Genomic DNA, 13664 nt, shown 5'->3' on the forward strand with positions numbered 1-13664 from the left:
TTGTATTAAATTATGATTAGTATTGTTACTATTTTACTAAATTTTCAAAGAAATATTCTTGACTTATGCATTTTAACAGAAAATTGTTAAAAATGTTGATTTTTGTCAATTTTTCTTTTTGTTAACGATTTATTATTAATATTGATTGATCTATTGAACAATAAGAATATTGTAATGAGTTAGTAAGATGAAGATTTTTATAAAACAGAGTATACTTTAATGCAAATATTTATTTCGATATTGGAGACTCTTAGTAAAATCTGAAAAATAAAAGAATATTTTAGCAAAAATATTTTAAATTAAATGTTAAGCGCAATATTTACCTTTATTTATTTAATGATGACATAGTAAGAAAAGAACCTCCAATTAAATTAAATTTTGAAAGAAAAATTTATGAAATTCAGTCTGTGCTACCAGCAGCCTGGCGCAGCAATACGTATATCTTCTCCTTTATCCATTCCTTATTGTATGGCGCATAAGTATTTGTTGACTTTTGATACACAAGGCAGCTTATATCTGCCAACTGATCCACGAAGTCAAACAACTGACTAATATCATAAGTAATGGTGGGGGTGTTTGGATTACGACGCTTGAGGTGTTCTTCATAGATTTTACAAACACCTTCCATGCACTCATTAACCGATTCGTAGTCACTGTACGTGCGCGTCTCTGGTCGACCGCCAGGTTGAACCAACAAAATTGTATGAGACATACTGGGCAGTGTATAATAAACTATTTAAAGAAAAAATACACAAGTAAATTATTATATTTTTTTCGTTTTAATACAAGCGCGATTATTAACTGAACTTACTACAAAACTTTTTATTTATTGCTGCTTTTGACAAATGGCAGCGTTGTTATGGGGAAATTTTGTTCCGCACAAATTTATATTTTAATTCTGAAAAATATGTATTATTTTATTAAACATAAAACACAAATTTATTTGTAATATTTTATACACTATTTATTTTACGTATTTCATACATAAAAAATAAAACTTTATTTGTCACTAACCAAATTATTTTAATAAATGCTACTTGGTTTTATTTCTGTCGGCTTTTTTATGCCGCACAACTCCTTTGGTTTCCTTTTCACTAATAGCACTTGTTCGCTTATCATTAGCTATCTCACTTTTTGACAGCTGTCGTATGTTCAGTGCATGACAGTAGCTGTGAACTAAATGTCTAAATATAATCGATAAATATAAGGAATTGCATATGATTACTTAATGTTTTAATTCAAAAATAAAAACTGTTATTATAAAATGAAGTTCAATTACAAAAAGTATTATAATGCAAAGTTCAAAATAATTTTATATATATTAAACACTTTTTAAAAACGATTTCGTTTTTAATCATGAAAGTATTAATTATTTTTCTATCCCATTATAGCACTTTTTAATAACAGATTTTTAAAAACACATCGTTGATAATACCAAAGTACAATTGCGAAATAGTACTCGTTCCATAAAGATGCTTAAATTAAAAATAAACTATGTTTAATATTTAATTTAATATTTATTTAAATATTTATATTTAATTTATATTATTTATAAATTTATTTATATTTAATAATAGGTTTGTTTCGCAAGCTGCTCGTAGCAAAACTCAAATAAAACATAACTAAATTACAAACTGAGAGTGTAACACAAATAAAGTGTCAAATTACGCTCTTTATACAGATTTTCATGGGACACCTTTGTGTAAAGTCTGGTGTAAATACCAGTGCCGTGCAAATAAACTATACAAAAATTTAAATTCAAATCAAAACACCTGATTCACATATCAATTCAAATTTTTCTTGAAATAAAATGTACAAGTAAAGTCTGTGTAACAAGTAAAGACTGCTGATGGTACACACTTGTGTATATACAGTGTTACTCGAAGTTACTACGAGTGTCTCGTGGAGCAGACCTGGTTTTCGATTGTTACACTACATTTAAATATTTATCTTTGTTATATTCAAATTAAATAATTTCAACTATTGTTGAGTTGGTATCGACAATGATATATCTATTATCTATTGTTAGAATTTTTTATTATATTGATTATGTTATTGAATTGCCTCCATATATATATTTATTGTACTTATTTATATATATTATTGTATATTAGTTACAAATTTGCAGTTCAATGGACGTAACCGAAACAGTGATCCAATTAATTTAATATGTTTTTTTGTATTATTTATTACAAATCACGATTGGACTGTTGGATATGCTAAGAAATATTAAGCACAGAGTTCATATTTGATCTAAGATATACAGACCGATGAGTAGTTTATTTTCAAGTAATTTGAGATTACTGAACTATTCGATTATTAATTGATTATCAATTTGCAAAATCACAGTAAAATTTATATTACTAGAAATTTGTTTATATCTCTAGATATTTTGTCAGAGTAGTAAGATTACCCTAAAATTAATTACGGTTTTTTTATGACTTGACAAACACAGTGTGATTTGATATTCGATATATGTAATTATGAAAAATATAAATTCCTACTAAACCACTTTTGTATTGGATATTTTTGAAATTGTTTGATTGGATAATATACTTTGACAGATCGAGAGTAAATGTAGATTGAATCCAAATTTACCAATGGAAAACTACTTAAGCTACCAATTTTGAACTATATATCCTAAGCGACAGTAGACAATTTACTGATTTTGAATTCCCACATTTGTTGTTGTATTGAAAAAAAATATTTATATAAAAATATTAAAATACTGAAAGCAACAACATATATGTGGATCGATGATCATTTGATTGTTTTCATAGCATAATTCTAATATATCTTCCTGTAGACTGTTTAGTAAAGCAAAAGCTGGCAACTCTAAATTCTCAACTGGATTTCTCTCAAATGCACGTATTACATATCTCGCTTTTGCAAAGGTAGAATGATCAAATGATAAGAATGAGATAAAACACTAACACGATCGCATGTTTCCCATGGTCAGTTCAATACGAATGAGGTAGTAAGTGTAATACAAAAATGACAATCAGCTGTGTGAATGGTCCAAGGAAATGAGACGTTTATTTTTATTATTATTTTTTGTTGATCAGAGGTTTTTTTGTTTTTAGTGATTTTATTAATACATATAAAAATTTAGTAAAAAGTATTTATGTTATGAAAATTAAATTTTTTTATCAAAAGATAAAGGGAAAAAATTTCAATAATGTGTGTGTGTTGAAGTTTACATGAAATAACGGCGCCAATTGGTCTTGCTTAATCTTGAATAAATAAATGAGAAGTGCCTGAAAATGTGTTTAAAATGAAAGTTTAAAATTTATTTGCTAAAAAAAAATGTAATAAAAAAGGTATATTGTGTTTGAATTGCGGTACTCGGCGTGTTGCATTTAAAATTCTACCGTTCGATTATTCTCAGTTTTTACGTAGCGTTTATAATTTCTTGTTAGAATTTTCTGAGCAGCTGCGCGTAGTTTTCTTGTTTTTGTTTACAAATTTATTATTTTGTTGTGTTGTGATCGCGTTTGTAGTGAGAAATGAAATTTTCCAATGTTTTCCACAACAAATGCTAAAGTTAAGGTATTTTTTTTATTACTAAAAATGAATTAAGTAACTGTTTTTTTCTACGCAGTCGCATTGTCATTAATTTTTTTTTTGTTGTTTTCCGTTAGTTACCCAATGAGTCTGCGCCGACGCTGCGTTGCCTTTTGCAGGGCTCATTTCGCGAATTCCATTTTACCTCAACCGATCATCGTATTACGCCGGTGCACGATATTGTCTTTCTCGATGAGGTCGACAATTGCAGTGTTAAGCCGCTTATTTATCGTCCAGTACCAACAACACCTGAAGTCATCGATTCTCCAAATGGGTAAGTTTCGATTTTTTGCTTCCATATTAGTTACAATATTTATTGTTATGCAAATAAACAAAACAATAAAATGGCATGAGTAGTAGATGGCAAATAAACAATAAAAATGAAATAATATAAGCAGTAGATATGAATTGTATTGTAAATTATTTCTGGATATAGTATTGTCTTTACTGCTTTTAGAGTTTAATTAAAAAAAAATTATTATCATTAAATTTGACTAATAGTAGGTATTCCTTCTAAAAAAAATTATAATTTATTAAATGGTAAAATGAGATCACTCTTACCTCATTTATTATAATCTAATAAGCTATTTAATCATAAAATTTAGGCATTGTGCGATTTCAAGTAAGTTGATGGTAAATTGAGGGAAATAGTTGATATGTCGGTATGGCAGCGAATGTTGTTATATACCAGAGTTTCGAAATTTTTATAAGATGTTTAATAAATAAATAAATTTATTTTAAAACTTTTAACAAAAAATAATGAATAAGTGCAATAAATAAATAAATAAGTATTTACATAAGTGCAGTGCAAAAAATCCCTAGAAAATTTGAATTTACTTTACCTTAATTTACTTGAACTCGCACACGGTCTTAATAACTTATATTGGATTCTCATAAGAGTTTTGTTTGTAATTTTAACTGTCAATTGTTGTTGCTTTCAATGCGAAATGAAAATTTTTGACAGCCAAAATTACAAACAAAACTCTTGTGTAAATCCAGTATTATGTTAGATAAAATCGATATTGAAAATACATTTTTTGGAAAATTATTAAGTACAACTAATTATACAAGCAGATAAAGTAATATCGTTTGGATAGCTTAATCTGTGGAAACTTTTTCAATCGAGATTTATTTTTAGTGTTATTTTCATTTTCGATTCGTAATGGCGTTTTCGATTTTTAAACCTGGGGTAATTTTTTTAACCGGCATTCACTTTTTGTGTAATTTTCATTCTTGATTGATAAGATTCGAGCGAAATGTATAACACTTAAGATTAATTTATAACACTCTAGATATTTGGTCAGAGTAGTAACATTACGCTGAAATTACCATCTGTTTTATATGACTTGTCAAATAAAATGTGATTTCATTCGATATATGTATTTATTTATAAATAGTGTACAATTTAAATGAACACTAACAAAACTATAAAAATGTTAGAGTACACTGAAAACGTTCAATTGGGCAACCAAATTTGACAGATCAAAAGTATATCTAGATTGAATCCAGATTAACCAATCAATAACGCCATAAGTTGTCGCTTGACGTAACATTTCAGACATTTTCAGTTTGGCTTTCAACTCATTTATCTAATTTTTTTAGAGCCATTATAGGGACGAAGTATTTTCGTGTCTAGTGTTTTAGCTTCGTGAACAGAAAAAAGTGCTATGGAGTTATGTTAGTTGAGTACGGCGATTTTTTGATCACATATTTCGATCACATATTTTGCTGTTAAGAACTTTGGCTTAACGATGATCTTGTGTAATCGCAGAGCATTCAAAAGTATATTTGTTAAGGCACCTAATGAAAATACACCTGGGTAAGGAGTAAAGTAATGTATATTTTTAAAAACACTTGATGTTAACATACTAAGCAGGAAGATCGGGATCTTATATCGCATGTTAATACAATACAGTGTTGACAACTTAAAGAAAAAAAATTTGACAATGCATTCCCATTGTCTATGGGGAACTAAGAATTTCCCATAGAGACATATTTTTTAACAAAAATTAAATAAAATTCTTAAATTAGAATAAGAATTGTCAAGAACACATTTGCCAATGTAGTTAAGATGCTGAGTTAAATGCAAGGAACCGGGTTCAATTCTTGAGACACTCTATTTCGTATATGATTTTGAAATCTTATAGCATTTTAAAACAAAACTAAGTAGTTTTGTAATTTTTTAAGTTATACACTTAATTCTTAAATCAGAATTGCATGTATTATAGAATAATAGAAACCCTAAAGATGTCCACTACTGGAAGAGGGAGTATATAATAACAAAAGCTCGTGGTAAACGCAATTTGTTTAAATTAATATCTATCATCGTCTAAAATTGGCTTCTAAAATTGTTATATATTTCCATTAATTTCTTTAAAGTATTTTAACTCTAATTTTCTGGTTCATCAATTTTTAATCATTTTTTTGTTTAATTATCATCTGACTTTCATTTTTAAGTTTGATGGTTTCAACAGAAACTTTCAATTTTGTTTGCTAAATCTTTTTTTGGCTAATGTGTATAAAACCTTATGTTTAAAAACACACTTTCATTTTGTTTTTTAATTAAATAATTAATATTATCTTCCCAAAAAAAAGTTATTCTTCTTAAATGATTTTTAGTCAGCTAACAAAAAAAGTTTGAGTTGCGCGTATTTGGTCGAAAAATCGTTTGCGTCTTGGTTCAATGACCCATTCAACTTGAACTTAACCGAGCTCAAAGGAAATTCCCTAGAAAGCCATTGTGTAGTGTTTAAATTTTTTGTCTCATACAAAAAACACTACTGACTTCAAATAAAATTATTCATTTATTTTTTGCTGCCAAACATAAATCGTTTAAAGCTAAAATAGTATCTGCAGTTGGCTTTAAAATTAATAACAAAATTGAACAACTGCCAAGCAATAAAAATTAAATGGTGCCTTGATCTCCATACGTAAAAAAATATATACGCATTGTAATATTATAAAAAAAATAAAAATAAAATAAATTTGTTAAATAATAGGGTAGTAGTGTATGGAAAATTGAAATTTCTTTTATTTTTATCCCATATAAAGTTAAGGGTTCGAAAAGACATTTTGAATACCGTTATATATATTGTGGGACGTTGGGACAGCGCGCCGCCCAGCAAGTGACCCCACTGAAGTAAAGGATTAGCCGAAATAGACCACGAAACGACTTGGGCCCTTTTTCGTCCTTCGATTCTCGGATGTCGATATAGAGTTAAAACTAGAGTGGCTTCCATTCGCATAACTACATCTAATACCGTTAAATGATAACTCTGTAAATGATGTAAACACCTCCTCAGCTGTCAATTGTTGTATTTATAGGTATCGCTCCTTTCAACATATGCTTAAATTTAGTTTACGCTTTATTATAAAAGCTCGTTCTCGTCTTCGATATCAAATTATTATCAATGGTTATTATTATCAATATTTATAGGAGCAAAAAAAAATATATATTGAGCAAAATTAAATTTTCAAATATACAACTAATGTTTATTTAAAAAGTCTCAAGCCCAACATAGATAGATAGTTAGATTTCAGTAGCAGTAAATGTCATTTTAAACTTAGGTTCTAAAAAGAAAATCCTTGGTAACAAAGCCTTTAAAATATATACGCAATTACATTTTTGATCTAAGGTCAATAAACACGATATGGACGGAAAGTTTTTTCATGACGACTTTTTCATATGATACTTTGCAAATGAAAAATTGGTCGTAGTTTTTTTTGTTTTAACACATATAGAAAATCGTTTACTGGGATAATATACCAGGATTAACGTATTCCAAATCACTTATTGGTAGCAAAACATAGGTAAAAAAATATTTATTGGTAAAAAATAGATACCAGGATTGTAAAAACCTTTCAAAAGAAAAACTTAGAATCATCACAGGACTCTTAAGAGGGCACTGTAAACTATAATACCACCTTATGAGACTGGGTATATACCATATACGGTTGTAATGTGTAGATTCTGCGAAGAGAATAAAGAGTCAGTCACACATGTGCTGTTAGAATCCATCCCATAGCAATAATAATAATATACAAAATCGTGAGTTTAATACACGAAGTGTATAAAAAAAATCCATACGAATAAACATTTGGTCAGAAAACACTATGAGTGTATACATATATGAGTAGTATATATAGTTAAGTATAGAAAAATAGATAGTTCTATAGATAGATAACAGTTGAAGCAACGAAAATCAGATAACCTATGTGTTTCAATGTGTTTTTAACTATGTATTTAATAAATTATATTTTCAATATATTTTTACACTTAAATCATTTATATACTATATATATAGTATAGAGATCGAGAGTGTTAAAGAAAAATTTATCTGAATAAATTTTCAGACAAAAAGCACCTATAAAAAGATATAGATAAGTTTGGAAAGATAGATTACTAGATAGATGATAATAGATAAAGGAACAACCTAACACTTTTTTATATTCAGTGCTATTTTCTTGTGTTTTTAACAAAGATTTTTACATGTATGTAGAAAAATAGATAGTTCAATAGATAGATAACAGTTGAAGCAACGAAAATCAGATAACCTATGTGTTTCCTATGTGTTTTTAACTATGTTTTTAACTATAATAAATTATATTTTCAAAATATTTTTACAACATAAATCATTACTGAGAGACAAAGTTAAAAAAATCTATCTTAATAAACTTTTAGACAAAAATCACCTTTATGTAGATAAGTTTGGAAAGATAGATGACTAAATAGAGATAAATAATAGGTAAAGTAAAAATAATTTTTCAATATATTTTATAACATAAATCATTACTGAGATACAAAGTTAAAAAAATCTATCTTAATAAACTTTTAGACAAAAATCACCTATAAAAAGATATACATAAGTTTGGAAAGATAGATGACTAAATAGATAAATAATAGTTGAAATAAAAATAGTTTTTTTATATCTATTGCTATTTCTGTATATTTTTATCTAAGTACATATTTATTGAATTATATTTTCCATATTTTTTCATATCATAAATCATTTATAAATCTACTTTGTATCTATAACGTTCTTTATATTTGACAATTAGATACCGGCAATCATTAAACAAACTAATTTGTCACAATATATGTATCTCATATTAACGAGTTCAATGTGAAATATGACTGCTTAAGTTATTAAAGATAAAAGATAAAAAATTTTGCCGGCTTTGCTTTGTTTATGTTTTTTAAAATAAACTCTCATGATTTTTATTTTTATTTTTATTTTCATTTTCAGTTATTTTATTTTTTTACTTTTTATTTTTTTTTTTATTGTATTTTACTTCATACAAAACGTGAGTGCAGTTGAAATCGTTTTGTTTTAAATTCGTAATTCACAGATACTTTTTGTTGTGCGTATTTTTTGCGATATACTTTTCTTATCAACAATTCATTCATATGTCAGTCAGTTGAGCTGTCTTTCATCGTTTTCGTTCATATAAAATTTTTACTTCCAGTTCAGTTTTAGTTTATAAAAAATGCCTTCACTCACCCGCCCATATATTCACAATTTCAGTTCAAGTTGAATGACTTAAGTCAACTTCTCACAAGCACGTGATTTGCTTATCACTTTTACTCATTCGCTGTATAATTATACAATATTTTGTTTATATTTTGCAATTGTTTATTTTAAAAATTTCCGCTCTGATCTTGAAAAGTTTTGATTTTTGTATCTTGCATTTTGTGTTTACATACAAGATTTTGTTGGCGGCAACAAGGTCGAAATAAAAAATTTATAACGCTTTAGCGTTGTGCAAAGTGTAAATCTAAACATTCGCACTGTTTTATTGAAAAGGTTAAATTTTATTTTAAAAGCCTTCATAAATCATCGAACCAAAAACTAAAGGCCCATTGTCGCCTCTAATAAGAGTTTTTCGTTTTTCTCAGAAGCATAATTAAGATGCATACGTTTATTTTAAGAACATCAGCAGAAATAGTTTATTTTTAGTTCAAAAATCAAATCGGGTTTGGATATTACCGATATATATTTGAGGATATAAGTCAATGAAGTCCACAATATACATAACCCAGAGCTACTACGAAGAAACGAAGAAAACTATACTGGGACAATCTGTCAGGGTTTCACTCTTTGAAAACTGTTAAAGTATTATAGTTCAATCAAGTCCTAGAGCTACTACGAAGGAACGAAGAAAACTAAACTGGGACAATCTGTCAGGGTTTCACTCCTTGAAAACTGTTAAAGTATTATAATTCAATCAAGTCCTAGAGCTACTACAAAGAAACGAAGAAAGCTACACTGAGACAATCTGCCAGGGCTTTCACTCTTAGAAAACTGTTAAAGTTTTATAATTAAATAAAGTCCCTACTACGAAGAAACGAAGAAAGCTACACTGAGACAATCTGCCAGGGCTTTCACTCTTAGAAAACTGTTAAAGTTTTATAATTCAATAAAGTCCCAGAGCTACTATGAAGAAACGAAGAAAGCTACACTGAGACAATCTGTCAGGGCTTTCACTCTTAGAAAACTGTTAAAGTATTATAATTCAATGAGGTCCTAGAGCTAATATGAATAAACGAAGAAAGCTACACTGAGACAATCTGCCAGGATTTTAACAATCGAAATCATTTATAACGACTTGCCACCTAAACCGTTTTAAAAATTGTCCGAAAGTTGACTTAAAAAGTTCACAGAAATTCTAACAAGGCATCGTTGGTTGAATTATAACCTATAATAATTATTAGATTTGGAACTTAATCCTATAAAACTTGTAAATTTTTTAGGAATGAGAATGAAACCAGAATAAGCTGGGAATTAACCCGGTACTAATATATAAATAAAAAAACACTTCTTTTTATATAGAATGAAAAATGAAGCATGCATTTCGAAGAATAGACTTATCGATTTGTAAGTCTATGGTTCTGTAAGCTATGAACCATAGTCACTAAACATGACTTCAGTCAGGTATCTTATATTTTATTAATGTTGATCTATAAGTTTGTTTTAATAGTTTGGATGGGATATATTACCACATCCATCTTTTTTCAACAACTTTCATTTTATTTATGCATTCCTTTCTTTAATTGTCTTATAAAAATACTCATTATAGTCATGAAAAGTAAACTCCATTACTTTAAGTAATAAATTGGTTTTTTGGTACCGAATGGAATATATGTTATTAAATTTCAAAATTTTTTTAGAGTGATATATCAGATGTAGTATCACAACAAATCTATTTAAGAATATCTCAGTCATTCTCGTCTATGTCTATGCTGACATCAGCATAGAGATGGGTGTTTGGTGTTTTAATGCTCCAATGCCTCTTGTCTTCTTGGATGCTTGAATTTGCTATATAATATATCTGTTAGTTTCCGTTCTCTTACCATTTATTACTGACCTCAGTATAGAGTTCGGTTTTTGGTGACTAAATACTCAATTGTCTCTTGCCTTCTTTCCAACTTAAATTTGTGATAAAATATATCTGTCATTTTCCAATACATCTGAAGTTGGATCTTTGATGAACAAATGCTTTTCACTGTCTCCTGCCTCTTGCTTAAATTTGCTATTTAAAATTTCTGTTCTGTTTTCATTTTCCAATAATCGATTACTGACATCAGTATAGGGTTTTGTGTTTGGTGCTTTAATACGCCATTGTTACTTGCTTTTTGTCTACTTAAATAATGGTTTGTGGTGACTTTGCATAGAACTCTCAGATGTCGTCTATTGAGATCTCTCAATCATCCTCTTGTTTCTTTTTGTTGAAGATTCTAATTACTTGATGGTTGATCTTATTTCTACTACACTTCCAGTAGATTTTTGCAATATATACAGTGTCTATTAATTAAATTAAATTAATTAATTCGTTGTACGCTATAGAAAGAGGTAATAATTTTATCATTGATTGAATACGAATTTACAAAACGTATCTAATATCTATTTTTTTTTTGACCACTACTACTAAATATATTTAGTGTCAAATTAGTAATTAAAATATTTACATTCTCAAGTGATAAATTTGTTTCGAATACAATTTATGTCAATTGATAACGACTGTTGCCTTGACACTGGCAATCGTTTGCCTTAAAAACAATTCCATTTCGCTCATTTCTGAAATGTTGCAAGCATCACCAGCAGCAACAACCGCAAAGAGCAATAATTGCTATTAATTTAATTGCTTCAGTAGGCAACTTGACTTTGCGATACAATAGCGGTTGTCGGTTTCTGTAAGACTGAGCAACAATTTAATTGTGCTTAAGCCGGAAGATGGCTGGTTAATGTCACTTAATCAAAATTGTTAATGGGTTATGGGTTTAATATGTCAAATGATAAACAACAAAAGCATGGCTTTTCTTAAGATAAACTGTCAAGATTTAAGTGCTAAAGGTCGCGTATTAAAGGAAAGCGAGAATTTAAGATATTATGTTGAAGCTGTTTTGAATTAGTGCACTTAAGCACTTATACTCTTTTTTAACTCGAGGTTTCTTCAAAATCCCTCTCTACACCTTGACTAGATTATTGTTTATCACTTCATCAGACTAAGCAATAATTAAGATAATAGATAATAAATTGCCTCATTCCACATTTTTTAGTCTTTTTAGTCTATTTATTTCTATTTATTTGCAATACTGCAATTTTCACTTGAACGAAAGAATCAAAGACACCTCATTGGCTTCTACTTCATTGACATTTCACAGATTTTTAGTCTGCTTGCTTATAGCACTATTTTGTAAGTTTTCCTATCTATTGTACTTATTTTGCAGCTATTGTAAAGCACGTGATACACTTCCCCCACACATCGTCTAAGAATTACATTCAAAAATATTAAAATAAATAATTTTCATATTGAAATTAGCCATAAAACAGAGAGAAACAAATATTACAATTCAATTATCGGTCAATAGTGCTCAGCCGAAATAGCTTCGAAAATCAATAAAACCAAACAAAAATATATTGTATATCTTTTAAAATTGGAAACGTGCTGTTGAGATATAACGCGTAACGATTTCAACTGCAACAATTATAGACACACACACTTTATTATATAACGTATTTTAAGTATTTTTATTCTGCGTTCTTCTATATATAAACAATTTTTATATTCCATTGAATGTTATAAAATATTTGCGCTTTAAATGTTAGGCAAGCACATAAAAATTGCAAAATACTTACAAAGCAACAACAATGTATACTATAAATTATTACCTATAAAGTGCCGGTTCAACTAAAGTTAAGTTCAGGGCCTCTTGCTTTAATATTACTTCATAATTTTTATTAACTTATTAAAAGTAAATGGTCAACTATCCATATTAAGCAACTTAATTGGGTACATGACTTAAAAGTATCTTTTATTTTGTTGGTTCGTTGCCCTAAGTTAACATACTCTAGTTTAATCATATAACATAATCTAAAATGTTTATAAATTGTTCCAGTAAACTGCTTTTTTTATGTATGTATGCGTATTTATTCTTAAAGATTGTAATTTCTATATTTGTCTTAAACTTTTAAATAAATTTATACTATTTAAAGTGGATTGTTAGATTAGATTAGATTTTACGATGGGTTGGGAAGTTGTCATCACGTCACTGCATCCTTTGAGGATTATTGTGATATACCCACTTCAGTTCCATAGACGAGTAGCAGTTAAGAACGCCCACTTGTCCTTTGGAGAGATGTTGCCTAACTCCGCTATACTTGGATAGGCAGTGGATAAGTATTGAAGTCTGAGTCTGGCAAGACTGTCACGACTTTGTCGGCAGCTATCGTCTCTAGTAATACCTAGGTTCGATAGATGCTCTTTAAATTCGCAGTTTCCAGTGAGAAACCCTGTGACAAGTCGAAAGCCACTTCAGTTCACTTCTGCTCCCTAGTTCTGGCTTTTGATCGATATGGTCTGAATTCTTTGGCTTTAAATGAATTTTGAAAAAGCTCTATAAAGGACCACAGAATGGTTGTGGCCCAATATAATATGAGACCGCCCCGTTTTCTCGCTAGTTCATCTGCTTTTTCGTTTCCCTCAAATCCGCTGTGCCCTGGCTCTATATTAAGTGAACCCTGTTCCTTTCAAAAGGTATTTGAGAAGTAGAAGACATTCCCACACTAGTTTTGAGGTTACTCGAAGTGAGCGTAGTGCTA

The 13664-nt window shown here is 28.7% G+C and overlaps 2 protein-coding genes across 2 annotated transcripts; one reads left to right on the plus strand and one right to left on the minus strand.

The window, feature by feature from the left end:
• Window positions 1-134: 134 nt before the first annotated feature.
• On the minus strand, window positions 135-1130 carry LOC119669390 (enhancer of rudimentary homolog). Its single transcript, XM_038079265.1, has 4 exons — window positions 1015-1130; window positions 812-898; window positions 324-732; window positions 135-260 (listed from the first exon to the last, which is right to left on the minus strand). The coding sequence occupies exon 3, from the start codon at window positions 710-712 to the stop codon at window positions 401-403; it is 312 nt and encodes a 103-aa protein (XP_037935193.1). The 5' UTR covers window positions 713-732; window positions 812-898; window positions 1015-1130; the 3' UTR covers window positions 135-260; window positions 324-400.
• Window positions 1131-3030: 1900 nt separating this feature from the next.
• LOC119666639 lies at window positions 3031-3842 on the plus strand. Its single transcript, XM_038075921.1, has 2 exons — window positions 3031-3549; window positions 3642-3842. The coding sequence occupies exons 1-2, from the start codon at window positions 3520-3522 to the stop codon at window positions 3840-3842; spliced, it is 231 nt and encodes a 76-aa protein (XP_037931849.1). The 5' UTR covers window positions 3031-3519.
• Window positions 3843-13664: the final 9822 nt, after the last annotated feature.

Source organism: Teleopsis dalmanni, chromosome 1, assembly GCF_002237135.1.
Source record: "Teleopsis dalmanni isolate 2A chromosome 1, ASM223713v2, whole genome shotgun sequence".
Lineage (NCBI taxonomy): Eukaryota > Metazoa > Arthropoda > Insecta > Diptera > Diopsidae > Teleopsis > Teleopsis dalmanni.

What these genes read in the sequence shown, in the direction of transcription:
- LOC119669390 (XM_038079265.1), bottom strand. Translation starts at nt 712, where the DNA reads ATGTCTCATACAATTTTGTTGGTTCAACCTGGCGGTCGACCAGAGACG.
- LOC119666639 (XM_038075921.1), top strand. Translation starts at nt 3,520, where the DNA reads ATGTTTTCCACAACAAATGCTAAAGTTAAG. An exon ending in CAACAAATGCTAAAGTTAAG is followed by an intron (nt 3,550 to 3,641) that starts GTATTTTTTTTA and finishes GTTTTCCGTTAG; the next exon opens with TTACCCAATGAGTCTGCGCC.